General features: G+C 44.5%; 1 protein-coding gene across 5 annotated transcripts in view; it reads left to right on the top strand.

Annotated features, from left to right (window-relative positions):
* Positions 1-24,561, top strand: part of ubr4 (ubiquitin protein ligase E3 component n-recognin 4) — a 42,152-nt gene that overhangs the window by 14,503 nt on the left and 3,088 nt on the right. Inside the window, exons 29-99 of one of the 5 annotated variants that reach the window (XM_030118431.1) lie at positions 142-299; positions 401-607; positions 1,087-1,188; positions 1,279-1,379; positions 1,721-2,108; positions 2,236-2,299; positions 2,412-2,603; positions 2,954-3,024; positions 3,460-3,652; positions 4,309-4,542; positions 4,649-4,819; positions 4,911-5,093; positions 5,226-5,384; positions 5,631-5,783; positions 5,909-6,136; positions 6,227-6,384; positions 6,483-6,657; positions 6,746-6,947; positions 7,274-7,437; positions 7,716-7,932; positions 8,071-8,287; positions 9,024-9,056; positions 9,331-9,394; positions 9,509-9,643; positions 10,037-10,211; positions 10,346-10,477; positions 10,592-10,713; positions 10,928-11,039; positions 11,211-11,341; positions 11,572-11,749; positions 11,965-12,069; positions 12,400-12,555; positions 12,824-12,992; positions 13,152-13,356; positions 13,433-13,546; positions 13,797-14,006; positions 14,087-14,236; positions 14,334-14,561; positions 14,746-14,824; positions 14,921-15,163; positions 15,256-15,424; positions 15,502-15,646; positions 15,861-15,946; positions 16,037-16,124; positions 16,270-16,463; positions 16,556-16,795; positions 16,881-17,019; positions 17,134-17,259; positions 17,424-17,552; positions 17,646-17,995; positions 18,707-18,797; positions 18,903-18,987; positions 19,153-19,280; positions 19,405-19,534; positions 19,618-19,778; positions 19,924-20,033; positions 20,294-20,435; positions 20,619-20,700; positions 20,832-21,005; positions 21,103-21,224; positions 21,384-21,581; positions 21,678-21,758; positions 21,862-21,949; positions 22,146-22,273; positions 22,403-22,510; positions 22,633-22,749; positions 23,049-23,239; positions 23,415-23,588; positions 23,682-23,781; positions 23,902-24,120; positions 24,200-24,313. In XM_030118431.1, the coding sequence (XP_029974291.1) occupies positions 142-299; positions 401-607; positions 1,087-1,188; positions 1,279-1,379; positions 1,721-2,108; positions 2,236-2,299; positions 2,412-2,603; positions 2,954-3,024; positions 3,460-3,652; positions 4,309-4,542; positions 4,649-4,819; positions 4,911-5,093; positions 5,226-5,384; positions 5,631-5,783; positions 5,909-6,136; positions 6,227-6,384; positions 6,483-6,657; positions 6,746-6,947; positions 7,274-7,437; positions 7,716-7,932; positions 8,071-8,287; positions 9,024-9,056; positions 9,331-9,394; positions 9,509-9,643; positions 10,037-10,211; positions 10,346-10,477; positions 10,592-10,713; positions 10,928-11,039; positions 11,211-11,341; positions 11,572-11,749; positions 11,965-12,069; positions 12,400-12,555; positions 12,824-12,992; positions 13,152-13,356; positions 13,433-13,546; positions 13,797-14,006; positions 14,087-14,236; positions 14,334-14,561; positions 14,746-14,824; positions 14,921-15,163; positions 15,256-15,424; positions 15,502-15,646; positions 15,861-15,946; positions 16,037-16,124; positions 16,270-16,463; positions 16,556-16,795; positions 16,881-17,019; positions 17,134-17,259; positions 17,424-17,552; positions 17,646-17,995; positions 18,707-18,797; positions 18,903-18,987; positions 19,153-19,280; positions 19,405-19,534; positions 19,618-19,778; positions 19,924-20,033; positions 20,294-20,435; positions 20,619-20,700; positions 20,832-21,005; positions 21,103-21,224; positions 21,384-21,581; positions 21,678-21,758; positions 21,862-21,949; positions 22,146-22,273; positions 22,403-22,510; positions 22,633-22,749; positions 23,049-23,239; positions 23,415-23,588; positions 23,682-23,781; positions 23,902-24,120; positions 24,200-24,313 (10,887 nt within the window). The remainder of the gene's footprint in view (positions 1-141; positions 300-400; positions 608-1,086; positions 1,189-1,278; positions 1,380-1,720; positions 2,109-2,235; positions 2,300-2,411; positions 2,604-2,953; positions 3,025-3,459; positions 3,653-4,308; positions 4,543-4,648; positions 4,820-4,910; positions 5,094-5,225; positions 5,385-5,630; positions 5,784-5,908; positions 6,137-6,226; positions 6,385-6,482; positions 6,658-6,745; positions 6,948-7,273; positions 7,438-7,715; positions 7,933-8,070; positions 8,288-9,023; positions 9,057-9,330; positions 9,395-9,508; positions 9,644-10,036; positions 10,212-10,345; positions 10,478-10,591; positions 10,714-10,927; positions 11,040-11,210; positions 11,342-11,571; positions 11,750-11,964; positions 12,070-12,399; positions 12,556-12,823; positions 12,993-13,151; positions 13,357-13,432; positions 13,547-13,796; positions 14,007-14,086; positions 14,237-14,333; positions 14,562-14,745; positions 14,825-14,920; positions 15,164-15,255; positions 15,425-15,501; positions 15,647-15,860; positions 15,947-16,036; positions 16,125-16,269; positions 16,464-16,555; positions 16,796-16,880; positions 17,020-17,133; positions 17,260-17,423; positions 17,553-17,645; positions 17,996-18,706; positions 18,798-18,902; positions 18,988-19,152; positions 19,281-19,404; positions 19,535-19,617; positions 19,779-19,923; positions 20,034-20,293; positions 20,436-20,618; positions 20,701-20,831; positions 21,006-21,102; positions 21,225-21,383; positions 21,582-21,677; positions 21,759-21,861; positions 21,950-22,145; positions 22,274-22,402; positions 22,511-22,632; positions 22,750-23,048; positions 23,240-23,414; positions 23,589-23,681; positions 23,782-23,901; positions 24,121-24,199; positions 24,314-24,561) is intronic. The other 4 variants (XM_030118432.1, XM_030118433.1, XM_030118434.1 and 1 more) reach the window with 4 other exon arrangements.

The following is a 24,561-nucleotide window of genomic DNA, read 5'->3' on the forward strand; positions in this document are numbered from 1 at the left end:
TTAAATGAAGTACATAGTTCCATACTGCTCTGGATTGTTTTAATTTCAGGACCAGTTTAGTTTTAATTCTCATATCATCAAAAGTAATATGAGCTGTAATATTATCAAAATTGTAAAATACTGGTGTTTTCTTCTTCTTAGCGAAACGCGTTTGCCAATGATACCATACCATCAGAGAGCTACATCAGTGCCATACAAGCAGCTCATCTGGGCACACTGAGCTGCCAGTCTTTGCCCCTGGCCTCCTCCCTGAAACACATCCTTCTTTCATTGGTTCGTCTCACTGGAGACCTCATTGTGTAAGTTGTTACTGTAATTTATGTGCTTGTACATGCATAAAATATGGGAGGGGGAAAAAAGGTTTTCTTGAGTTAATATAATGTCCTGTTTGCTGCTCCAGTACAGAGGAGCTGAATCCCTCCCAGGTTGTGAGCACTCTGTTGCCCCTCCTCCTGGAGAGCAGCACTGAGTGTGTCGCTGAGATCAGCAGCACCTCGCTGGAGCGCATCCTCGGCCCGTCGGAGTCGGACGCCTTCCTCGCCCGCATCTACGAGCGTTTGGTGACGGGCTGTTACAACATCATTGCCAACCACTCGGACCCCAACAGGTATGTGATGTGAGATCTATTCACCTAATCTGTAGTGGACAAAATAGGAGTTGGCAAGGTTGTTTGTGATGGTGGGAATGCAAACCGCCTCCACATTTTCTGAAAGTGACCCAAGGTACAAACATTTTTGGGAAAACTGCTGAAATATCTTGAAACATTCTGGATAATGTGGATGGAATATTCTACAGGATAGGAATTTGGTTGGTGGTCTTCCTCCTCATCCATGTTGCCCAGAATTGCAAAAATTGACTGGTCTTGCATTTCTCTACCTTCTGCTGGATGTAACTTTGCTGTTTTGCATTATTTTCTTAAAAATTAAGTATCAAAAAAGAGTTGTTCGACAAGATAAACTAATGTAACGTATTTTGAATCCACTGAGAGTTTTTCCATGGCTGTCCTGTCCTTTTGATATTCTTTAGCATGTCTACTATTTTTAAACCGTGTTGGTTGCATTCTCAAGATTTCCTCTTATTATTTAGTGGCTTGGATGAGTCTGTACTCGAGGAATGCCTTCAGTACCTTGAAAAGCAGCTTGAAAGCAGTCAGGTCCGGAAGGCAATGGAGGAGTTCTTTTCTTTCAGGTATGTGCAGCCTAAATAATGACACAACAACACAAAAGCTATTCATGTGTTGATATAGCTACATCATGTTCTTCATTTCTTCTCTTCCAGTGGCGAGCTCGTCCAGATCATGATGGCAACAGCCAATGAAAACCTGTCTGCAAAGTTCTGCAACAGAGTTCTCAAGTTCTTCACCAAGCTCTTCCAGCTCAGTAAGTCGGCTCTTGCCAGGTGATGGAGTGTGTTTGAGATTGATCCGTTGGAATGAAGTGTCCTCTTGTAAAGTCAAAGTATGACCATGAGTTTGTAATACCTCTCTCTATAAACGTCACTTAAACGGTGTTAAAGTGGCAAAAGTAGATTTTTGAAGCATTAATGTTTCACATTGACTGCTGTGGAAAGAGAGCGTGCATGATGTGTGTGATTGTTAAATGGTTTTGCAGATGTTCTTTAGAAGTGTATCAAAATCTAATATTTACGAATTGTTTATTAAAAGCCGTAAAGTGCAGATTGATTTTCTTTTTGCTCATATTTATGTTGTTGTCGTTCACAGCTGAGAAAAGCCCAAATCCGAGCCTGCTCTGCCTGTGTGGCTCTCTGGCTCAGCTGGCCTGCGTGGAGCCGTCTCGTCTGCAGTCGTGGCTGACGCGGATGACGGCCACGCCGCCAAAGGACTCGGAGCAGCTGGAAATAGTTCAGGAAAACCGGCAGCTCCTGCAGCTGCTCACCACTCACATTGTGCGTGACAATAGCCAGGTTGGAGAAGGAGTTTGCACAGTCCTGCTCAGCACACTGATTCCCATGGCGACAGACATGCTGACCAACGGCGATGGAACTGGCTTTCCTGAGCTCATGGTCATTATGGCCACACTTGCCAGCGCTGGCCAGGGGGCTGGACATCTGCAGCTGCACAGGGCAGCGATTGACTGGCTGACCAGATGGTAAGACACAACTTTCAGAGACGTGAATCCCACCTCAGTTTATTTATTTATTTTTTTTATGTAATTAAAATCAAGATTAGCAGTTTCACCAGTGTTAATGATTAAAAATTGATTTGTCTTTTTACAGTAAGAAGTACCTAACACAAAAGAACGTTGTGGAAAAAGTGAGCACAAATTTGTCCCAGGGAAAGGTACGTTTGGCCCTCCCTCCCCCAGCGTTCCAATTCTGTGTATGGGTTTTGTGTTACAATATCGAAATGTAAACGATCAAACCATTGACGTACACTTCCCCTCGGATTTCAGCATGCCAGCATGCTGGAATGCTCGTGCCACATCATCTCCTATCTGGCTGATGTGATGAACGCCTTGAGGCAAAGCAGCGGCCAGGGCACTTCAGCGCTGCTGATGGAGGGAGAAGAGAAGGCCATGGAGGTCGACTCGGACTGGGTGGAGGAGCTTGCAGTGGAAGAGGATGACTCCCAGGCAGAGGACTCGGTAAGATATCAGATGTTTCTTAAATGTGGTGTTTTTGTCAACGTGTTCTTATCGATCATAAGATTTTCCAAGTTGGTATTTTCCTTTTTTTCCAGTGCAATTTGTGAAGTTTTGAATTCAGAAATGGCAAATTTGCTTTTTTTTTAGTAATCTCAGGCAATGAAACAAATGCTGTATGTCCCAGAGTGAATTTGATTACTTAGAGTTAAGTGAAAAGAAATCACTCCCTTTCAGTATGGAATTATTTGAGTTTTTTTATTGTTTGTTTGATATGACTGTTGAATCCTGAAGTGCGCACCAGAAATGTAAACTAACGGTGTATTTTTTTTTTTTTTTTTTTTTTTTGACAGGATGAAGACTCTCTCTGTAACAAACTGTGCACTTTCACCATTACTCAGAAGGAATTCATGAATCAGCACTGGTAAAGAAGATGTTTCTGTTATTGTGGTTGTTTTATTGTTGAATATATCCAGAAGCTCTTTCCTTCCTCTTTTTTTTTTTTTTAACTGAAGACATGAAGCAAAAACAAACACCAAAATAGAGAAACAGAGAAAAATTGTATAGAGAAGATATCTGTGTCTTTTGTGCTGATGCATTAACTCCCCTTCTCTCTAATGTATAGAAACACTCGGAGCAAAATGTAGAAGTTCTTTCTCTGAAATGCCTTCAGATTTTTAAATAGTAAGCTGGTCTGTTAGCCCAGGGGTAGTTTGGATTTTTTTAACTTTTGTTGTTCACATGCTCACACAGATCGATTGGATATTAGATGTATCTGAGTCTCCTGACATGATCTGGCAATTGGCCATTCTTGTTTGTGCATCACACATAACGTTGCCTCTTCCTCTTCCTTTTGCAGGTACCACTGTCACACCTGTAAGATGGTGGATGGGGTAGGTGTGTGCACAGTGTGCGCCAAGGTCTGTCACAAAGACCATGAGATCTCCTATGCCAAATATGGCTCTTTCTTCTGTGACTGCGGTGCCAAAGAGGATGGCAGCTGCCAGGTGAGACCGAATACCTCAGGTCATCATGGGAAGAGAACAACAGCGGTAACTTTGGCTTGCAAGTCATTCCCCATTGACTTCCATCCAGTCATTTCATTTGGTCAGGGTTATAGCTAGCGTCACGCAACACGTGATCAGAACGTGATGAATGTATGTTGTCAGATTCTTGTGTACTGAAAAGGCCAGTTTTCCTAGTTATTCTTAAGTGATGTATGAATATGCATGTGATCATGAGCAAATCCATCCACGACATTTTCCCTTACCAATAGGCTTCCACCATTCTTTCTTTGTGCTTGTGATTGCACCCTTTCCTTTTTGTGTCGGTGATGTGATTTCAATTGCTCATATTAATTTTGCCCACGTTTTTCTGACTTTTTTTAATTTTCTTACTGGCAAACGTAAATATTTATTTCCCTGTGAGTGAATAATAAAGTCTTGGCATGCAGCAAAGTCAGATCAATATGATTAAATGTCCCAGTGGTATTAAAATCTTCTAATTCTTTATGATTGCCTTTAAAGTATTTTAGACATTTGACATTTGGAAGGGCGAACTAAGTATGAACAGACCAAGATTAGCCTGTTTAAGTTCAATTTGGCAGCACGTCAAATACAGTATTTTAGCTTGATGGCCTCATCGTGCTTGAGGTTGTTTGTTTGTTCACCTGTTCTCATTCGTCCTCTGCATATTGCTTCATCCACAGGCTTTGGTCAAGCGCAGCCCCAGCAGCGGCATGGGCTCCACGCTCAAAGAGTCGTCTGCGTTCCAGAGCGAGCTGCGCATGCCCGAGAGCGCGATCCGCCACCAGAACGCCTCGCCCTCCGACAAGGGCAAAGTCACCATCTGTGATGGCAAACCTGGCGATGAAGACAGGCCCAAGAAGAGCAGTGTGTGTAAGAGTATTGAAGGCTGCCAGGAAGAGTTGTTAACTCAAGTGGTGAGAAAGTCTCTTTATTCTGGATTTATGACTTTCCTCTCTGGATTTGGCACTTTTGCATCTGTTGGACACAGCACTGAGTACTGATTTTCTGTTTGCTTGGCAGATGGGGTCATCCACTGCCGCTGTCATACTGGAGATGCTCATGTTTCTCATGGAAGCCATCCAGACCAACTTCCAGCAGGCGTCGGCGGTGGGAAGCAGCAGCCGGGCTCAGCAGGCCCTCAACGAGCTGCACACTCAGGACAAGAATGTGGAGATGACAGACCAGCTCATGGTAGGAGAAGCTAGAGAATTTGTGTTTTTAAACATCATAAAATCCTCTTCACGTGCCCCAGTTTAGTGTTAACTGTTGGTGCTTTCCACAGGTACCGACCCTTGGTTCTCAAGAGGGGGCTTTTGAGAACGTGAGAATGAACTACAGTGGTGACCAGGGGCAAACTATACGCCAGCTCATCAGTGCACATGTCCTGCGGCGAGTCGCCATGTGTGTCCTGTCGTCCCCTCATGGTCGCCGTCAGCACCTCGCAGTGAGCCATGAAAAGGGCAAAGTGAGTACCATTTGCTATCGATTCTTTGTAAGCAGTTTAAGATGTTTTTCATATATGATTTGTTTGTTTTGCCTCTCAATGATTTGCATTTGTGACTGAGCATGATGTCTCTTCTTTTCTTCCACCTGACAGATCACAGTCCTGCAGCTGTCCACCCTCCTGAAGCAAGCCGACTCCAGCAAAAGAAAGCTCACCCTGACCCGTCTGGCCTCCGCCCCAGTCCCCTTCACCGTGCTCAGTCTCACAGGCAACCCTTGCAATGAAGATTACCTGGCAGTGTGTGGCCTAAAGGTTAAATCGCTTTTTCTCAATTCAAAATGGTTTTTTTTTTTCATATTTATCAGTTAGCATTTAACAGTTCACTAATAACAGAACAATGTTGTAGGTATGTTCAAATGAAATGGCAAAAAATAAAACTAGTCTGAAGTGGTATTTATTGCATATCTAAGCATTTTTTTTTATGTAAAGTGTCTTTGCATAACAACTTTGTAGGGATTGTTTTGTAACCAATTTGTCTCTTTTTTTTTTTTTTTTTAGGATTGCCATGTCCTGACCTTCAGCAGCACCGGCTCTGTGTCAGATCATCTGGTGTTGCACCCGCAACTGGCCACAGGCAACTTCATTATCAAAGCCATCTGGCTACCAGGCTCACAGACGGAACTGGCCATCATCACTGCCGACTTCGTTAAGGTAAATATTCACTTGCAGTTAATGTTGGATGCAGCATTTAGTTTTTTATGCAGGTTTTCTTTGTGATTGGGAAATGAGTTATCATGTAACATTTATATGTATTGCTTTGCCTCCCTGACAAACAGGTCTACGACTTGTCGGTCGATGCCCTGAGTCCCATGTACTACTTCCTGCTGCCGAGCTCAAAAATCCGTGATGCTACATTCCTGTTTAATGAAGAGGGGAAGAACATCATCGCCATCATGTCGTCAGCGGGCTACATGTACACCCAGGTCATGGATGAGTCCAGCAGCGCTCAACACGGTCCGTTCTATGTCACAAATGTCCTGGAAATCATCCATGAAGATCTGAAGGTATCTGGAACTGTCTCATGTTAGTATTTGAGGTTTTTATGAAAATGTGGAACTTCAATACTGACAGCATTTTTTTCTTTGTAACTCCAGGATAGCAGTGGGCAGGTAGCAGGCGGAGGAGTGTCTGTCTATTACTCCCACGTCCTTCAGATGCTTTTCTTCAGCTACAGCCAAGGAAAGTCCTTTGCTGCCACAGTGAGCCGCAGCACGACCGAGGTGCAGAGACTTTTCCCCATCAACATCAAGGGGTAATGCTTCTTTCACACCACATATACAGTCTCGACTCTTTCCCCTTCCGCTGTGTTACTATTTTTACGAACTAACATGATCTTGTTGTGGTTTGCAGTTCCAATGGAGGCAGCAGTAAGATGTCCCCCGCTCTGTGCCAGTGGTCTGAGGTCATGAACCACCCAGGCTTGGTTTGCTGTGTGCAACAGACAACTGGGATACCGCTGGTTATTATGGTCAAGCCTGACACGCTGCTCATCCAAGAGATCAAAACTCTTCCAGCAAAGGCGAAGGTGATGCTCATGTGCATATGAAGGAAGTTTTATTTGTCGCTGTTGTTTGACTGCGGTTAACATTGTTTTTCTGGTTTCTTTCTTCCAGATTCAAGACATGGTAGCCATTCGACACACTGCCAGCAATGAGCAGCAGAGAACCACCATGATTCTGCTGTGTGAGGATGGAAGCCTCCGTATCTACATGGCAAATGTAGACAACACCTCGTACTGGCTCCAGCCCTCGCTGCAGCCCAGCTGCGGCATCAGCATCATGAAGCCGGTCCGCAAACGAAAAGCGGCCGCTGCCAGTGAGTTCCCGACTCATTTTCAGTAATACTACTCTTTGTATTATCTCACCTGTAAGCAAGTTGATGTCAGTATCAAGGCTGTATGCTAATGACTTTGAAGCATAAAATTATGGTTTTGGTATTTCGATTCAAAGTTTTTTTCTGAAACAAAAGGTCAGGTGTTTGTGTTTAAGTGGTAAATGCCTACAGGCTTTTGCCTTCTGTCTGTTACCTTGAGGAACGGCATCACAAAATACCAACAGACACATGGACCTCAGATATGAGGTTTGTTGACTTTTCAGTAGCTTGTTTGTATAATTTTTTTAAAAATGTATCCCTCTTTAAAGCTACCCGGACCTCCAGTCAGGTGACCTTCCCAGTGGACTTCTTCGAACACAACCAGCAGCTGACAGAGGTGGAGTTTGGCGGTAATGACTTACTGCAGGTCTACAATGGACAGCAGATTAAACACAGGCTCAACTCTACGGGGATGTATGTCGCCAACACCAAGGTAATGGCATTGAGTTTGTTTGTTTGTTTTTCTTTTTTGTTTTGGTTTTTTTTTTTTTGTAACAAAAGCTCTGCCTGTGTAAAGAATTGCTGTTGTCCACCATCCCTGCACCAGCTACTGGGACTGTGATGATGATTACAAAATTTGTTGTTTTGGGTTGACTTAGATCAGTGAATATTGATATGTCTGCCTGGATATTTAAACTCAACCTTTTTATGCTGTAGTAATTGAACTGTTGCCATGAGCGCCATTCCTTATTTTCCTGTCTCTGCTCCCAGCCCGGGGGATTCACAGTGGAAGCAGTGAACAACAACACCTCAATGGTGATGACTGGCATGCGGGTGCAGGTGGGCACTCAGGCCATCGAGAGGGCTCCTTCCTATGTGGAAGTCCTGGGCCGCACCATGCAGATAAACCTGACGAGAGCCCGTTGGTTCGATTTCCCCTTCACCAGAGAAGAGGCTTTGCAGGCTGACAAGAAGTTGTCCATATTTAGTAAGGTTTTTTTTTTTTTTTTTATGCATGTGTATTTGTGTGTAAATCAATTTCAATATTCATTCTTACTGAACTTGCTAAAATGTTGTTTGGAACCATGTTCTGATGCAGTTTATTTCCTTGTTCGTCTTTGTGCAGTTGGAGCGTCTGCAGACCCGGCTGGAGTCACGATGCTCGACTCCATCAAGATCTACGGTAAAACTAAAGAGCAGTTCGGCTGGCCGGAGGATCCACCAGAGGACTTTTCCTCTGCCTCAGTGAACAATGTCTGCAGTCCCAGCCTCAACCAGGGCAACGGCACCTCCGACGGAGACATAGCCACCCCAACCACAACCGGCGGCACTGTGCTAGAGAGGTATGGGCTTCACACTTTGATTCCTTGTCGGTCAACACAAGTTGTTGGGTCTAGCGCCACTCAGCTTCTTGTTGTTGAGGTAGTGCGTGACTTGATTACAAAGTCAGCAGTCAACATTGGCTTTGTAATGTAGCTTGTGTCACTTATAAGGCTCTTGGTCAGTCCCTCCAGGAAGTTTAAATGTTGCAATTGCAGCAATTTATTTACATTCAACAAATGTCCTTGAATTTCCATGCAGAATTGAATTAATTGTTGAGATTGCAACATTTCAGTTTCCTGGAAGAACTGCTTTGTGTGTCGGCACAGTTAGGATTTAACATGCAGATTGACTGTGACATCTGTCCTCTTTCCATTGATTCAGTGCGAATTTATGTAGAATTTTCAGAAATATTTGATTATTCACATGGTCTCTTGTGTTGCTGAATGTAGAGAGATTTAGGAAACTCATTACACATGCAGTTATTGTTGTATATTTTTATTTTACCTCATGCTCCACTCTTTGAACTTATCCTCATGAGTCCAGTCAGGCAGTCGGGGTTTTTGGAAACTAAGCTCGATCTTAAGCAGTGGCAGTTGGGTTGTCTTCAGAGTGTTTAGTGCATGGCTCTTATGATCATCTTTTCTTGCATGCTTTTCTTTTGTTTGACTGAGTCATTCAATTTCACTTGTTTATTTCTGTGATCCTCACACTTATTTTTGTTCTTTTTCTTTTGCTTCCCAAAAATACAATAAAAAGTTGTGAAACTGAGTCCTTGTCAACATTGGACCGGTTAGTAACTGCCCTTTCTCTGCTTGTTTGTATGGTTTTGTGCATGTGTGCCAGTTTGTGTGTCCATGCCTGAGACTGAACATGCCATGTACCATCTCCACGCCCGTGCAACAAAACACCTTTCTGAACATTGACCCTTGCATTTAGTGGTGTTTGGAATTTAGATTAGCAAAGACTGCAACAGATTGAGAATGCCTTTTTGCTGTATGATTGGTTGTTTAGATATAATATGGTGTCAGGCGGAGACAGAATTGATCCCATTTCTTCATTTCAGGTTGGTGGTCAGCTCTCTTGAGGCTTTGGAAAGCTGCTTTGCTGTTGGTTCATCTGGTGAGAAGGTAAATGGTTAACCTGATTACCTTTAAATTAAAAAAAAAAAGTATTAACACACTAAGATAAGACTGAGGTTTTCTGTGTTTTCCTCGTCAATCCATGTTGGTATCTTTTTGCAGGAGAAAAACAAAGCTGCAGCCCTGGAGTTGGCCACGTTACTGCTGTCAATGCCGACACCTGCTGGTGTCCAGCAGCAGACCAAAGGACTTCTTGCTAGTCTGCACACCAGCCGGACTGCCTACCACAACCACAAGGTAAACAAACGTCTGAACCAAATTGGTCGTATTCTCTCTGATCATGTTTCGCAAAATTGTTATTACATTAACCTATGAACTTTGGAGTTCATATCACTTAAATTGAAATTTTTATTATAAAAACATCTTTAAATGCCAAAAATATGATTAGTGATCTAGGTAAAAATGTAGTTTATAATTGGATCAGAATATTATGGGATATTGGTATTGAATTGTACATATTAAATGTCAGTTAATTGTCCCCTTTCTTTTATTTAACATACTAAATATAGAAGTAGGATAATTTCTCACATTGAGAAATTCTGTGAGCCACAAAAGGTTGAGTAATTCCTGAGAAGAAGATAAAGGTCACTTGTGAAGAACTGATGGAGCTCTCCCCCGCCTCTTCAACAGGACCAGTCCTTGCTGAGTAATGCAGTGCAGTGTCTGAATAGCTGCAGCCGTGAGGGCAAGGAGCTTGACCCCGACGTCTTCCAGAGGCTTGTGATCACTGCCCGCTCCATTGCCATCATGAGACCCAACAACCTGGTGCATTTCACAGAAACAAAATTAATGCACCATGATTCTGGTAAGAAATTATTCAACTTGTCATGAATTTAGGAAGCAAATGAACTGCAGTCTGATAAATGTTTCATTTGATTCCATAAGTACTCACTATAAACTCTGTAATCTAACCTTAAATGACTTCTCTTTTTGCTTCAGACATGACAGAAGATGGTCAAAAACATGTGGATGGTGAAAATAGTAATTTCATAGCGCAGCTGATGAATAACTTCTGGAAGCTCCACGCTTTGAAACCAAAGAATGCCTTTCTTGCTCCTGCTTGCCTGCCTGGTCAGTGCAAACTTTACATATGAAAAAGACATTGAGACTCACTACATCCTGCGTGAAAATACCATCAACATTGTAAGCCTTAATTAAAACCCGAATGTTGTTTTGTTGTCAAAGGCCTAACCCATGTGGAAGCAACAGTAAATGCCTTGGTTGACATCATCCATGCGTATTGCACATGTGAACTGGATTACATCAATGTTGCCTCCAAGATCTACATGCAAATGCTCCTGTGCCCTGTGAGTACAGTGCTCACTTTTGTACATATTGTTGTGATTGATCAGTATAAATTGTCACTGTGATTCATGGCATACCCATTTGCTGTATGTAAGGTAATCCACTGATATGCAGTCAATGAACTCTGAAGTCAACTCGTCCGTGACCCCGTTTCCCCAGTGTGTTTGGAATTTGTACATGTTCACTTCAGAAATAACTCTGTATGACCATTTTCAGGACACTGCTGTGAGCTTTGCTTGTAAGCAGGCTCTGATCAGAGTTCTTCGACCAAGAAACAAGCGGCGTCATGTGACCCTGCCCTCTCCTCCACGCTCCAACACCCCTATGGGTAAGTGTTTCACAGCGTTCTGGGACCAATGTGATGGTATGTTTGGTGTTAGTGGATCTGTCTCATCTTTGGGTCTTTGTTTTAATAACCTGAGTTCTGTCAATTTTTTAACAGACTGAGAAATGATGAATGGGCTTTAAGCAGTACTTTTTGGTTTGTGTCCCTCGTTAGGCGACAAGGATGATGACGACGACGATGATGCAGATGATAAAATCCAGTCATCAGTGCTGACTGGAGGAGAAGAAGGTCGGCAGGAAAGTCAGGAGCAGAATGAAGTGGACCACGGCGACTTTGAGATGGTGGTGAGGCAAAATCGAGCAATACAGTGTGTTGGCTCTGTCCAGCAATACCTCAGTTATGTACAGAGGTGTTGAATTCAGTGAATGAATATAATTGTAAAAATGAGTAAAAGTCTCTCATAATGTCTCTTTGATCCAAAGTAGTCCATGTATAATTCTTAGTTTCAAATGAGATACATGTTGACCAGTGGCTGTATATAACATAAATTGTTTTCTTTCTCCTATTGTGATAGTCGGAGTCTATGGTCCTGGAAACAGCAGAGAATGTTAACAATGGAAATCCATCTCCACTGGAGGCTCTGCTGGCTGGAGCTGAAGGTTTCCCTCCAATGCTGGACATCCCTCCTGATGCAGACGATGAAACGATGGTAGAACTTGCCATCGCTCTCAGTCTCCAGCAGGACCAGCAAGGTCAGTAGCCAGATACTTCTAAGTACAGCAAGTGGTGCAGATTTGAGACTTGACGCAACTTCCACTCATAAATAAAAGCAGTCTTCCTTATTTGCTTGTTTTCTGGTTGATTTAGTGTCATATTCCCACATACTCATTTATCTTGTGCTTTTTTGTAACGTTTTATGAAATACTATTTCTAATATTTGGCTGTATGTACCTCCTGATGTTTTCAGGGAGCAGCAGCAGTGCTCTGGGCCTTCAGAGCCTCGGTCTCTCTGGCCAGGCACCAAGCTCCTCTTCACTTGACGCTGGCACTCTGTCAGACACCACTGCATCAGGTAAATACACCAACTTTGTAATAAGGAAGCAGGAAATGATTTGTTAAACCTGCGAGTTCACAGTTATGAATTTAACCAACTCAGTATATATTCGACAGATTGTGTTCATAATTTTTTTTCAGTTATCTGAAATATCTTTAAGATAGTCGGGGTAAATGTACCTCTAACATGTTCATATCTCAGATTTCATAGATAAGTAATGTCCAACTGAAGTTTTCTGATTTTGCAACATGCTTTTTGTTTTTACTTTCTTCTTCTGTTGTTGGTACACAAGTTTGAACTAAGATCCTCTATCCTGGGCAGATGACCGTGGTGTATTTGCTGTTACAGCTGTTGCTATGATTTCAGCCCCGGCGTCAGATGATGAGGGCAGCACAGCTGCTACTGATGGCTCCACTTTGCGAACCTCCCCAGCTGAGCATGGAGGCAGTGTAGGCTCAGAGAGTGGAGGCTCTGCTATCGACTCTGTGGCAGGGGAGCACAGTGGTGGGTGATTTCAATGCAACCGACCAGTTTATCAGTAAAAGTAGCTGTTCTTACCATAAGCTGGTCTCAAGTATCTCACTACGGCTCTCTGACCTTTTCCCTGTAATTTAGTTTTTGATTTGATTAATGGCATATTTATGTCATAATTGTCTGATGAGGTACTCCTGAGTACATCACTTGTTTCCACTTTTGAGAGAAACCCTCAAAGCTTCCTGATTGTGCACAGTTTCCATTTGGCTCAGTCGTGTTTGTGAATGTGTCTGCACAGTGTCAGGACGCAGCAGTGCATATGGAGACACCACAGTGGAGGGCCACCCTGCCGGGCCCGGCAGCGTCAGTTCCAGCACTGGAGCCATCAGCACCACCACAGCTCAGCAGGAAGGCGAAGGCTCAGAAGGGGAAGGGGAGACTGAAGGAGACATCCACACAAGCAACAGGTCAGGCACCTGCAGAAGGAGATCATTTTGAGTAGACAGAGTGGAGATTTGTTTCTGAGCAATTGACCCATGTAGTGTTACTTTTATGTAATACCAACAAAACCACGAGAGTAATGTTTCATTGAATTGTTTTTGTGTTGATCATTTGTTTGTCATTAGGTTGCACATGGTGCGTCTCATGCTACTGGAGCGTTTGCTTCAGCACCTCTCTCAGCTGCACAATGTAGGAGGAGTCCAGGCAATCCCGTACATGCAAGTCATCCTGATGCTGACGTCTGACCTGGATGGTGAGGATGAGAAGGATAAGGGTGCCTTGGACGACCTGCTGGCACAGCTCATTGCGGAACTCGGCATGCACAAGAAGGTACATTTTACCCCGTAGCTGCAGTTCGCACTGAAACAGTCAGTTTTGTGCTGAGCTCCTCTTTATTTCTGTGCAGGATGTTTCAAAGAAGAATGAACGCAGTTCCATCAATGAAGTTCACCTCGTCATCATGCGGCTTCTGAGTGTCTTCATGTCTCGAACTAAATCTGGATCCAAATCCTCGTCTGAGGTACTTCTTCTCCGTTACGTCAGTGGATTTGCACCAAAGTAAAGTCAAGACAGAGTTACATCAGGAGACTAATAGAATTGTTTGTTTTAAAAAAGAGTTGAAGTCTTATGATTTTACTCGGTAAAATGTGAGATGTTCGTATTTTGTAAATCCAAGCATTAAAATAAGTTCCTTTAGTGCACAATTCTGTTTTGAATACATGGGTCTGAAGTGAGTTGACAGCTGTTTCTCCTCCCCTTGCCTCCTCCAGTCGTCCTCCCTGATTTCCAACGCCACAGCCACTGCTCTGCTCAGCCTGGGTGCCATTGAATACTGTCTTCATGTGCTCAAGTCCCTCCTCGAGTTCTGGAAGAACCAGCAGGGTGAAGAGGAGCCTGTGACCACCAGCCAGCTCCTCCGCACGCACACCGCCTCCTCGCCCCCCGACATGAGCCCCTTCTTCCTGCGCCAATATGTCAAGGTCTCACATTTATCTTTAAAGCTGCTTTCTTCAAGACTTGCTCTGAATTCGTCAACTCACAATGTTCTTCCTGCCATCAGGGACATGCTGCCGATGTGTTTGAAGCCTACTCCCAGCTTTTGACTGAAATGGTGCTCCGGCTGCCGTATCAGATCAAGAAGATTGCCGACACCAACCCACGAATCCCACCTCCTGTGTTTGATCACTCCTGGTTCTACTTTCTCTCTGAGGTGAGCCGAGTTACATTTGTCGTGTAGATAATTCCTGTGCCCACTGTGTGTCTTTGCAAAAACAATAAATGCAATCAAATGTTTCTTCTCTCCTCAGTATCTGATGATCCAGCAGACGCCGTTCGTCAGGAGGCAGGTCAGAAAGCTGCTGCTGTTCATCTGCGGATCCAAGGAGAAGTATCGTCAGCTGCGGGATCTCCACACACTCGATTCGCATGTGCGCAGCATCAAAAAGCTTCTCGAGGAGCAGGGCATCTTCCTCAGAGCTGGCGTGGTCACTGCCACATCTGGCTCAGCGCTGCAGTATGACACACTCATCAATCTGGTGAGTGTAACACGGCACAGTCAGTGTAACTATTGTCATTTCACGAACTCAAAGACAAAGTTTTAACTGCGGACTTGCATATTCTTGACTAAATAGGCTTTCTTGCCAGTTATATACATTTCCGATGTTTTTTCTATAATCGTCCTGTGTAAAAAAGACTGAAACTGTTTAATATATTTTGCAGATGGAGCATCTGAAAGCTTGTGCTGAGATTGCCACTCAGCGGACAATCAACTGGCAGAAATTCTGCATGAAGGACGATTGTAAGTACAATCAAATCAATTTTTGCAACTGATTAAACAAACCTTCAAGGCAAAGATTAACATCGTCTTTGTTTATTTTTCTTCTCTGCTGTCCAGCCGTCTTGTATTTCCTGCTCCAAGTCAGCTTCCTGGTGGATGAAGGCGTTTCCCCAGTTCTCCTGCAGCTTCTCTCCTGTGCGTTGTGTGGCAGCAAGGTGGTGGCCAGCTCTTCCTCCTCCTCTTCAACATTCTCAGGAGGTGGTTCTAGTAGCACTGGACAGACAGGAACCTCTCAGTCCTCTCAGAGCAAATCCTCCAGTAAAAAGAGCAAAAAAGAAGACAAAGAGAAAGACAAAGATGGTGAGTTGGCAGAGTATATTAAAATTAATTAACTTTGAGTGTGAATTACTCAGAAAATAGTGACCGAGTGGTTTCTGCTGGACTGATCCCAGGGGATGGAGTTGGCAGCCAGGAGGATCAGCTGTGTATGGCGCTGGTCAGTCAGCTCAACAAGTTTGCTGACCAAGAAACACTCATCCAGTTCTTGCGCTGCTTCTTGCTCGAGTCAAACTCATCTGCTGTGCGCTGGCAAGCCCACTGCCTGGCACTACATATCTACAGGTACTGTTATCCTGAACAGAAGTAATTCACTTTGGTTTGAATTTGAGGCGTCATCTAACGTGTGAATTTCTCTCCAGGAACTCAAGTAAATCTCAACAGGAGCTGCTGCTCGAACTGACTTGGGACATTTGGCCAGTGCTTCCTGCGTACGGCCGCAAAGCTGCTCAGTTTGTCGACCTCCTCGGATACTTCTCACTAAAAACCCCTCAAACCGAGAAGAAGGTTAGATTCGGGTTCCTCCTTTGTGATATAATGTGTTACTGTTATCACTTTGCTATTTGAAAGCACTACAATAATTTAACTTTTCATCTGATTTTTCTGTTATGAAATGCCTGGATGTGTTTCTCGTTATGTATCTTGAGCGTTTTCATCACCTTGCAGGACACAGATGGCACATTAGGGAAATTAAAACCAGTTTTATCCTTTTCTCTTCCAGTTGAAGGAGTACTCTCAAAAAGCAGTGGAAATCCTGAGAGCACAGAATCATATCCTGACAAATCATCCCAACTCCAACATCTACAAGTATGGCTTTCCTGTCATTGTTTATGCACCAATGTTTCCACACGAAATATTGAATATTATCAAACTAAAATGTCTTGTTTGACTCCACAGCACTCTCTCTGGATTAGTGGAGTTTGATGGCTTCTATCTGGAGAGTGATCCCTGCTTGGTCTGTAACAATCCAGAGGTTCCCTTTTCGGTAAGTGTAGTTAAAGAAATCCTCTTTCATGGATTCACACACTGATGTATTTATGAGTTTTGCACTGATGAATGGCTACGCTGTGAGAAGCTTCAGTTATGCCTGTTTTCATTTTCTAACACTGTGTCTGGTTCCTGTTCCTCAGAACATAAAGCTGTCCTCCATCAAAGTGGACACCCGCTACACCACCACCCAGCAGGTGGTGAAGCTCATTGGCAGCCACACCATCAGCAAGGTCACAGTGAAAATCGGTGACCTCAAACGCACCAAAATGGTCCGCACCATCAATCTCTACTACAACAACAGGACCGTACAGGCAATCGTGGAGCTGAAGAACAAGTACGTTCTAACACGCTTTCTGTCAAATTCGTTTTTCAGTCACGTACTTTTTGCCGTTCTTGTTTAAATTGAAGCTTAACTGTCATTTTCAGGCCAGCACGTTGGCACAAAGCCAAGAAAGTGCAGCTAACCCCAGGGCAAACGGAGGTGAAGATTGACCTTCCCCTACCAATCGTCGCTTCCAACCTGATGATTGAGTTCTCAGATTTTTACGAGAACTACCAGGCCTCCACAGAAACCCTGCAGTGTCCCCGCTGCAGTGCCTCTGTGCCTGCCAACCCCGGGGTGTGTGGAAACTGTGGCGAGAATGTCTATCAGTGCCACAAATGCAGGTTAGCAACACATCTCTCAAATTTTGAATGAATGAGTGGATGGGGTACGTTAAAATGGTTACATTAACCGTTTGTGTCTGTTCAGGTCGATCAACTATGATGAAAAAGATCCCTTCCTATGTAATGCCTGTGGTTTCTGCAAATATGCCCGGTTTGACTTCATGCTGTATGCTAAACCGTGCTGTGCTGTGGATCCCATCGAGAATGAGGAAGACCGGAAGAAGGTAGGGAGCCGCTTGTAGGGCAAATTAAGAAGAAAGTGAAGAAAAACACTGTGGGCTTATTGTTCAGCAAGTTCTGTCTTCATTTTCTCTCACACCTCTGCTTTATCGGTGCAGGCTGTGACCAACATCAACACCCTGCTGGACAAAGCTGACCGAGTCTACCACCAGCTGATGGGCCACCGGCCGCAGCTGGAAAGCCTGCTGTCTAAAGTCAACGAGGCGGCACCGGAGAAGCCTCAGGTCAGTCACAGGACTGGTCTAGTTACAGCTTTCTTCAAGGCTGGTATTTTAAGTGGAACGAGATACATCAGTGACAAATATCGAGTAACCTGTTCATCAAATTGATTGAAATGTACTGGCTTCATTTTCTAGTGTTTTCTCTAATGATGTTTTCCGGCCTTTAGGATGACACCGGAGCAGGTGCAGGACTGGGGACGTCCTCCGCCAATGTGAACAGATACATCCAGCAGCTGGCTCAAGAGTACAGCGGAGACTGCAAGACGTCTTTTGATGAACTCTCCAAGATAATACAGGTTAGAGGGGGCAATAAAATCTATTGCCATAGTAACCAGATGTGTTTTACTCTCTGCTCACGTCCACTTGTATTTCCTTCTCTTTGTGTACAGAAAGTGCTTGCATCTCGCAAAGAGCTGCTGGAGTACGATCTTCAGCAGAGAGAAGCCGCCACCAAGTCGTCCCGGAGCAGCAGCAGCCACCAGCCCACCTTCACAGCCAGCCAGTACCGCGCCCTGTCCGTGCTGGGCTGCGGCCACACCTCTTCAACCAAGTGTTACGGCTGCGCCTCGGCCGTCACGGGCCACTGCATCACGCTGCTCCGCGCCCTGGCCACCAACCCCGCCCTCAGGCAGATCCTGGTCCTCCAGGGTCTCATCCGCGAGCTGTTTGAGTACAACCTGCGGCGAGGTACAGCAGCCATGAGGGAGGAGGTGCGGCAGTTAGTCTGCCTTCTCACCAGGTTTGTTCCCGCGACACTCGTCCTCTGCACTTCAGAACATTGGTTTAATGGCAAAACCAGAGGTGTTATTAACACACATTAAAAATAGAGATTGAATTAGATTAGTATAAACAAATATATATTTTTGCTCAACAAATGCTCAATGGAGAATAACACAGCGAAGTAGTTTAAAGTTTGAGTGTATAATATAGGAAATAGACCGACACCGGGCTGCAAAGAGAAAAGGAAAAGCTTTATTTTGAAAATTTAGTATTTAAATGCTTAATAGTTGGCATTGAATTTTATTTTGGAAAATACTTTTGCACTTATGTTTAATGCTATCAGAGTTTTTCCTTGCATCAATTTTTTTGCACTGAGAAATTATGTTGCTTACATTGCTGATCTGTGGTGCTAAAAAGGTTGGAGCGCTGCTTTACCCTTCATCCTATACTGTTGATTGACCCGTCTCGTGCACATATCTACAGCGTTTGATGGAACAAATGAGCTCACAGCTGACCACTGTGATCAACCAGAAATTTAGAGCAATCCTGAAGCACGATCACACACACATGATCTGTTGTAACTTAAACATTTTTTAAAAAAAAACACAAACTTTCACTATCGGTCCTGTTCTTAAGTGTTAATGCCAAACTGTTCAAAGTTTTGTTCTCATGTTTCTACATATATTTAGTATAAAATTGTAATCAGACATTGTTTGTCCTCATGTTTCAGAGATCACCCAGAAGCCACACAGCAGATGAATGACCTGATCATTGCCAAGGTTTCCGCTGCCCTCAAAGGTCACTGGGCTAATCCTGACCTGGTGCGTTCCCTTACACAGACGAGTTACAGATTGTCTTAATTTGTCTGAAAATTTTAGGATTAGAGGGACTCCTGATATGATTTCTGTGTTTTCTTTCCTCTTCAGGTGAGCAATTTGCAGTACGAGATGCTGCTGCTGACTGACTCCATTTCAAAAGAAGGAGGATGCTGGGAGTTACGATTGCGCTGCGGTGAGCTCCATTTCTCACCCTAATATAATCAGTGACCAGCTAATGAAATCTCAGATGAGAAGCTCTTTTGTTGAATCTGTTGTGATCTGTATTACTGGTCTAGGCTCACTGAATGCCTGTTTAGCTCTGTGTTCATTAATTGTTTTCTTTTTTTCCTGCTTGTAGCTCTGAGCCTGTTCCTGATGTCGGTGAACATTAAGACGCCTGTAGTGGTGGAGAACATCACTCTCATGTGCCTGAGAATCCTGCAGAAGCTGATTAAGCCTCCTGCCCCCACAAGCAAAAAGAACAAGGTAAATAAAGCTTTAACTATTCAACTGAACAGTGGTTCTGTGGCGCGTAGTGTGTATCAGCTGCCACTTAGTAGTCTTATGTTCTCTAACATGACTGATTATTCGTTTTGACCTTTGTTCAAAGGATGCTGCTATTGAGTCGCTCACTACAGTCAGGCCCTACAGTAACGAAATCCATGCCCAGGCCCAACTCTGGCTCAAGAAGGATCCCAAAGCGTCTTATGAAGCCTGGAAAAAGTGTCTCCCAGCAAGATGTAAGTTATGACCACACAGTTTATTTTCCCAGTGACATAAAGTGTGCTCTCTTTCTCATCCTTATTTGTTTGTTTGCCTACAGGCCAGGAGACGGTGTCGAAACCTCAGAGTAAGGCTGAGCTGCGGAAGCAGTATCTGCTGGAGAAGTATGTGTGGAAGTGGAAGCAGTTCATGAGGTCCAGGAAAGGTGAAGGCCTGTTCCCCCGCCTGCTCAAACTGAGCCACGACAACTGGCTGCGACAGGTAAATAGAAACTAGTGCAGTGGTACTGGTGAATTCATCTTCATGGGTGCACAGTATTCCGAGAATGCATTAGTTTGGCCAAGTCTGAGGCCAGTTTTACAAACTATTTGAGTTTGTATGAAATCTTGTCATTTGTTTGCTGCAGGTTCTCTTCACTCCTGCCACCCAGGCGGCCAGACAGGCCGCTTGCACCATCGTGGAGGCTCTCACCACCATCCCCAGCCGCAAGCAGCAGGTGCTGAACCTTCTCACCAGGTCAGTGTCTCGAGTAAAAACATTTACATCTCGACCAGATATCATGTGCTGTCTTATTTGGATCATTTCATTTAATTGTATTCCTGTAAGTTTCCAGTTCTGAAATTAGTACACTAAGAGAAGTTGTTAGCAGCAACAGAAAAATGCTGAACGTGCTTCTGTCAAGCTAATCAAATGATTATTACATTTACTGAAGAGATAATTCATATCTTTGGCAGCGAGGGAAAATGTGAAATCTAAAGACCCATTTCCTCCTTCAGTTACCTGGATGAGTTGAGTGTGGCTGGAGAGTGTGCAGTGGAGTACCTGGGCCTGTACCAGAAGCTCATCAAGCCAACACACTGGAAGGTTTACCTGGCTGCCCGTGGAGTCCTGCCCTACATCGGCAACCTCATCACCACGGTATCGTCTTACAGTTAGAAAGTATTCCTAGCATAATACGTTTTTGCACGATTGTATTGATTTATTTTGAGAAACACTTGTTGACTGTACGTAGTATGAATTTTTGCCATGCTGGTTACCCATACTGATATCAGTGATTTTCTATCTCACCAGTAAGACTTGTCTCTCCCCCCTCTGTTTCAGGAAATCGCCCATTTGCTGGCTCTGGAAGACACCACATTGAGCACAGATTTGCAGCAGGGCTATGCCCTCAAGAGCTTGACTGGTACGTCGTCCTCCCTACTGTCATGACTCCAAACATTAGAAACTACAAAAAGACGAGGCTGAATTGCAAGTTGATTTATGGTTTCTTTGAAGTTTCATTTGCGCGTATTTGATGGTTTGGTGTCTCGGCAGGACTGCTGTCCTCGTTCGTGGAGGTGGAATCCATTAAGCGCCACTTCAAGAGCAGGCTGGTCGGCACGGTGCTCAACGGTTACCTCTGCCTGAGGAAGCTGGTGGTGCAGCGGACCAAGCTCATCGATGAAACTCAGGACATGCTCCTTGAAATGCTGGAAGACATGACCACAGGTCTGTTGCCACTCACAATCAACAGGCTGCAGATGTAACGATGCAGCAGGTCATTGTCAAATATAGAACTTATGAGTGACTCTTGCATTGGTTCCAGGTACTGAGTCTGAGACCAAGGCCTTCATGGCGGTTTGCATCGAGACGGCTAAGCGCTACAACCTGGATGACTACAGGACTCCTGTGTTCATCTTCGAGAGGCTGTGCAGCATCATTTATCCTGTGAGTCGAGTTTCCATGGCTGATCTTTCAGAATCAGGGAATAACAATCAACTGTTTATACTACTTTTTGGTGTTAAAATGTCAAGCGTCTTTTATATTAATGCAGAATGATTTTGGCTGAAAAGGATTTGTCACCATTGGTTGGTTGGTGGTTTGCAGGAGGAGAATGAGGTGACGGAGTTCTTCGTGACCCTGGAAAAGGACCCTCAGCAGGAGGACTTCCTGCAGGGCCGCATGCCAGGAAACCCGTACAGCAGCAACGAGCCGGGCATCGGTCCTCTCATGAGGGACATCAAGAACAAGATCTGTCAGGACTGCGACCTGGTGGCGCTGCTGGAGGATGACAGCGGCATGGAGGTAGCTGCCTCTCTGTTTTTTATCGGGAAATGTTGGCTTTAACATTTCAGCATTCACCCAATGCCTCTTCTGTTTGTTTGTTTGTTTGTTTTTTAGCTTCTGGTCAACAACAAAATCATCAGTTTGGACCTGTCTGTGGCAGAGGTCTACAAGAAGGTGTGGTGCCCCACAAATGAGGTGAGTGTCCCACAGAGCCAGTGAATGCTGGACGACGTGTAGATTGTTAAGCATCTCTAAAGCAGTGGTGCGGTTTGTCATTGGTTTCTTTCGTTTTTCCAAGGGTGAGCCGATGAGAATCATCTATCGGATGAGAGGCCTGCTTGGCGATGCCACAGAGGAGTTCATAGAGTCGCTGGACTCCACCACAGGTTTGGCTGCATCTTCATTTGCTTCATTTGTATTTAGGGGATAATTCAAAAGGTTAAACTTGGCTAATTAACATGTTTATTTGCAGCCATTTTTTTGTCTTATAATCTGTGTTCTTTGTCAACACGGCTGTGTGCAGTAAATGAACGTGCAGTTTTAAAAATTGAAACAATCGTGCTTCATCTCACTTGATTGCAGATGAGGAGGAGGATGATGAGGAAGTGTACAAGATGGCGGGGGTGATGGCGCGGTGCGGCGGCCTGGAGTGTATGCTCAACCGCTTGTCTGGAATCAAAGATTTCAAGCAAGGGAGACATCTGCTCACGGTGAGCTGTGGCATTTATCCAGACTTCCTTTTTTTTATTGCTGTCAATTCAATCTACAGATTTGATTGAATTCCATCAAAAAACATTTAAAACTGTATATTTTGTGACCGCTGGCCTTGTGTCTCTCAGGTTCTGCTGAAGTTGTTCAGTTACTGTGTGAAGGTGAAGATCAACAGGCAGCAGCTTGTCAAACCAGAGATGAACACGTTGAATGTCATGCTGGGAACGCTGAACCTGGTGAGTGTGTCCACACCGAGAATTCAGTGATTTCTATTTAATTTTTAAACAACAAGTCTTTGACAGAACATCCGTCAAGTCGAGTTTCAGACGACTGAGCTGTAAGTTTCTGTTTCTCTCAGGCGTTGGTGGCAGAGCAGGAGAGTAAGGACAGTGGCGGTGCTTCCATAGCGGAGCAGGTTCTCAGCATCATGGAGATCATCCTGGATGAAGCCAACGCTGAGATCTCAGAAGACAAGGTGGGAACTGAACATTCATTCTGCCTTTGGATTAAAAAAAAAAAAAAGTAGATGTATTTTCCAGACTTTTTGTTTGGCTGGTCTTGTGATTTTAAATATACTAGAAGAAAACCATCTGGGACCATCAGATTTTATATGAAAATAAAAAACCTCCATTACTTCTGTTTTTGACGGAAAGGAAAAGCTACACAGCAGAATTTGAACTAAAAATCATAAAATGTGCAGCAGAAGAACGGTGACGTCCAAACCCACGAAGCAACACGGCGCTGCTGTTGAATGTGTTGGTTTTCTGCCTGCAGGGGAACCTTCTGCTCACTGGAGACAAAGACCAGCTGGTCATGTTGCTGGACCAGATCCACACTCCGTTTGTGCGCTCCAACCCCAGCGTGCTGCAGGGCCTGCTGCGCATCATCCCCTACCTGTCCTTCGGTGAACTGGAGAAGATGAGGATCTTGGTGGAACGCTTTAAACCGTGTTGCAGCTTTGACAAGTGGGCGTCTCTCAGCTTTTATATACAAATGAGACTTTAAAAAGTGGTCACATTCAGGCCTTGGCTTTAAACTGCATGCATTATAGAAGTAAAAACAAAACATAAATGATCCATTTAATTTCAGTGAAATGAAAGTCTGAATGCAGTGAGACTTATCTAGCTTTTGTCCTCTCAGGTACGACGAGGAGCACAGCGCAGAAGACAAAGTGTTTTTGGACTGCTTCTGTAAAATCGCAGCTGGAATCAAAAACAACAGCAATGGCCATCAGCTGAAAGATCTTATTCTTCAGAAAGGAATCACACAAAGTGCACTGGACTACATGAAGAAACATATCCCCAACGCCAAAAAGTAAGACTCTCAGCTTTTTGAAGGGACTTCCTGAAATGTTTATAATTTCAAGCGATCTGAAACCACGTTGTTGTTTTTGTGAACTCTCGTCAGTCTGGATGCAGACGTCTGGAAGAAGTTCCTCTCTCGACCGGCTCTCCCCTTCATCCTCAGACTGCTTCGTGGTTTGGCCACGCAGCATCCCCCCACACAGGTACCACACCCCCGAGTACAGCTGGGAGATCATCTCCCCCACGGAGCTCGGAGGAAACATTAAAAGGTGTCTGGCGAATCGAAGAGTCTGCTTCACATGGCGTGTTTCTCGTCTGTGCAGGTGCTAATAGGTACAGATTCAATAACCAACTTGCACAAGCTGGAGCAGGTATCCAGTGACGAAGGCATCGGGACTCTGGCGGAGAACCTTCTGGAGGCTCTGAGGGAGCACAGCGACGTCAACCTGAAGATCGACGCCGCTCGCAGGGAGACCAGGGCGGAGAAGAAGCGCATGGCGATGGCCATGAGGCAGAAGGCCCTGGGAACGCTGGGCATGACGGTAACATGACCAGCCGGCGTGATTCCACCGCCTCTCCGCGACGTGGAGCTAATGAGGCGTGTGTGTTTGCTCCTTTCAGACCAACGAGAAAGGCCAGGTGGTGACGAAGACGTCGCTGCTGAAGCAAATGGAGGAGCTGATCGAGGAGCCCGGCTTGACCTGCTGCATCTGTAGAGAAGGTTACAAGTTTCAGGTACCACAACCCCATCAGCGTAAAACAAACACATCAACTGTGTGTCAAACGGTGATTGGAACGCGTTTCGCCAGAAATATAGCTTGTAGGAAAAATAGTCCAATTAGATTGTACAGAAATCAAAAGGTATTGTATCAGTGTGATCTGAGTTATTAGCATTAATTTTAACACGCACACACACACTCACCTGACGTTACAGGAGGTGACGGAGCGTGTCGTCCTTTTAGACCTCGAACTCGGTATTGACC

Source organism: Salarias fasciatus, chromosome 20 (assembly GCF_902148845.1).
Source record: "Salarias fasciatus chromosome 20, fSalaFa1.1, whole genome shotgun sequence".
Lineage (NCBI taxonomy): Eukaryota > Metazoa > Chordata > Actinopteri > Blenniiformes > Blenniidae > Salarias > Salarias fasciatus.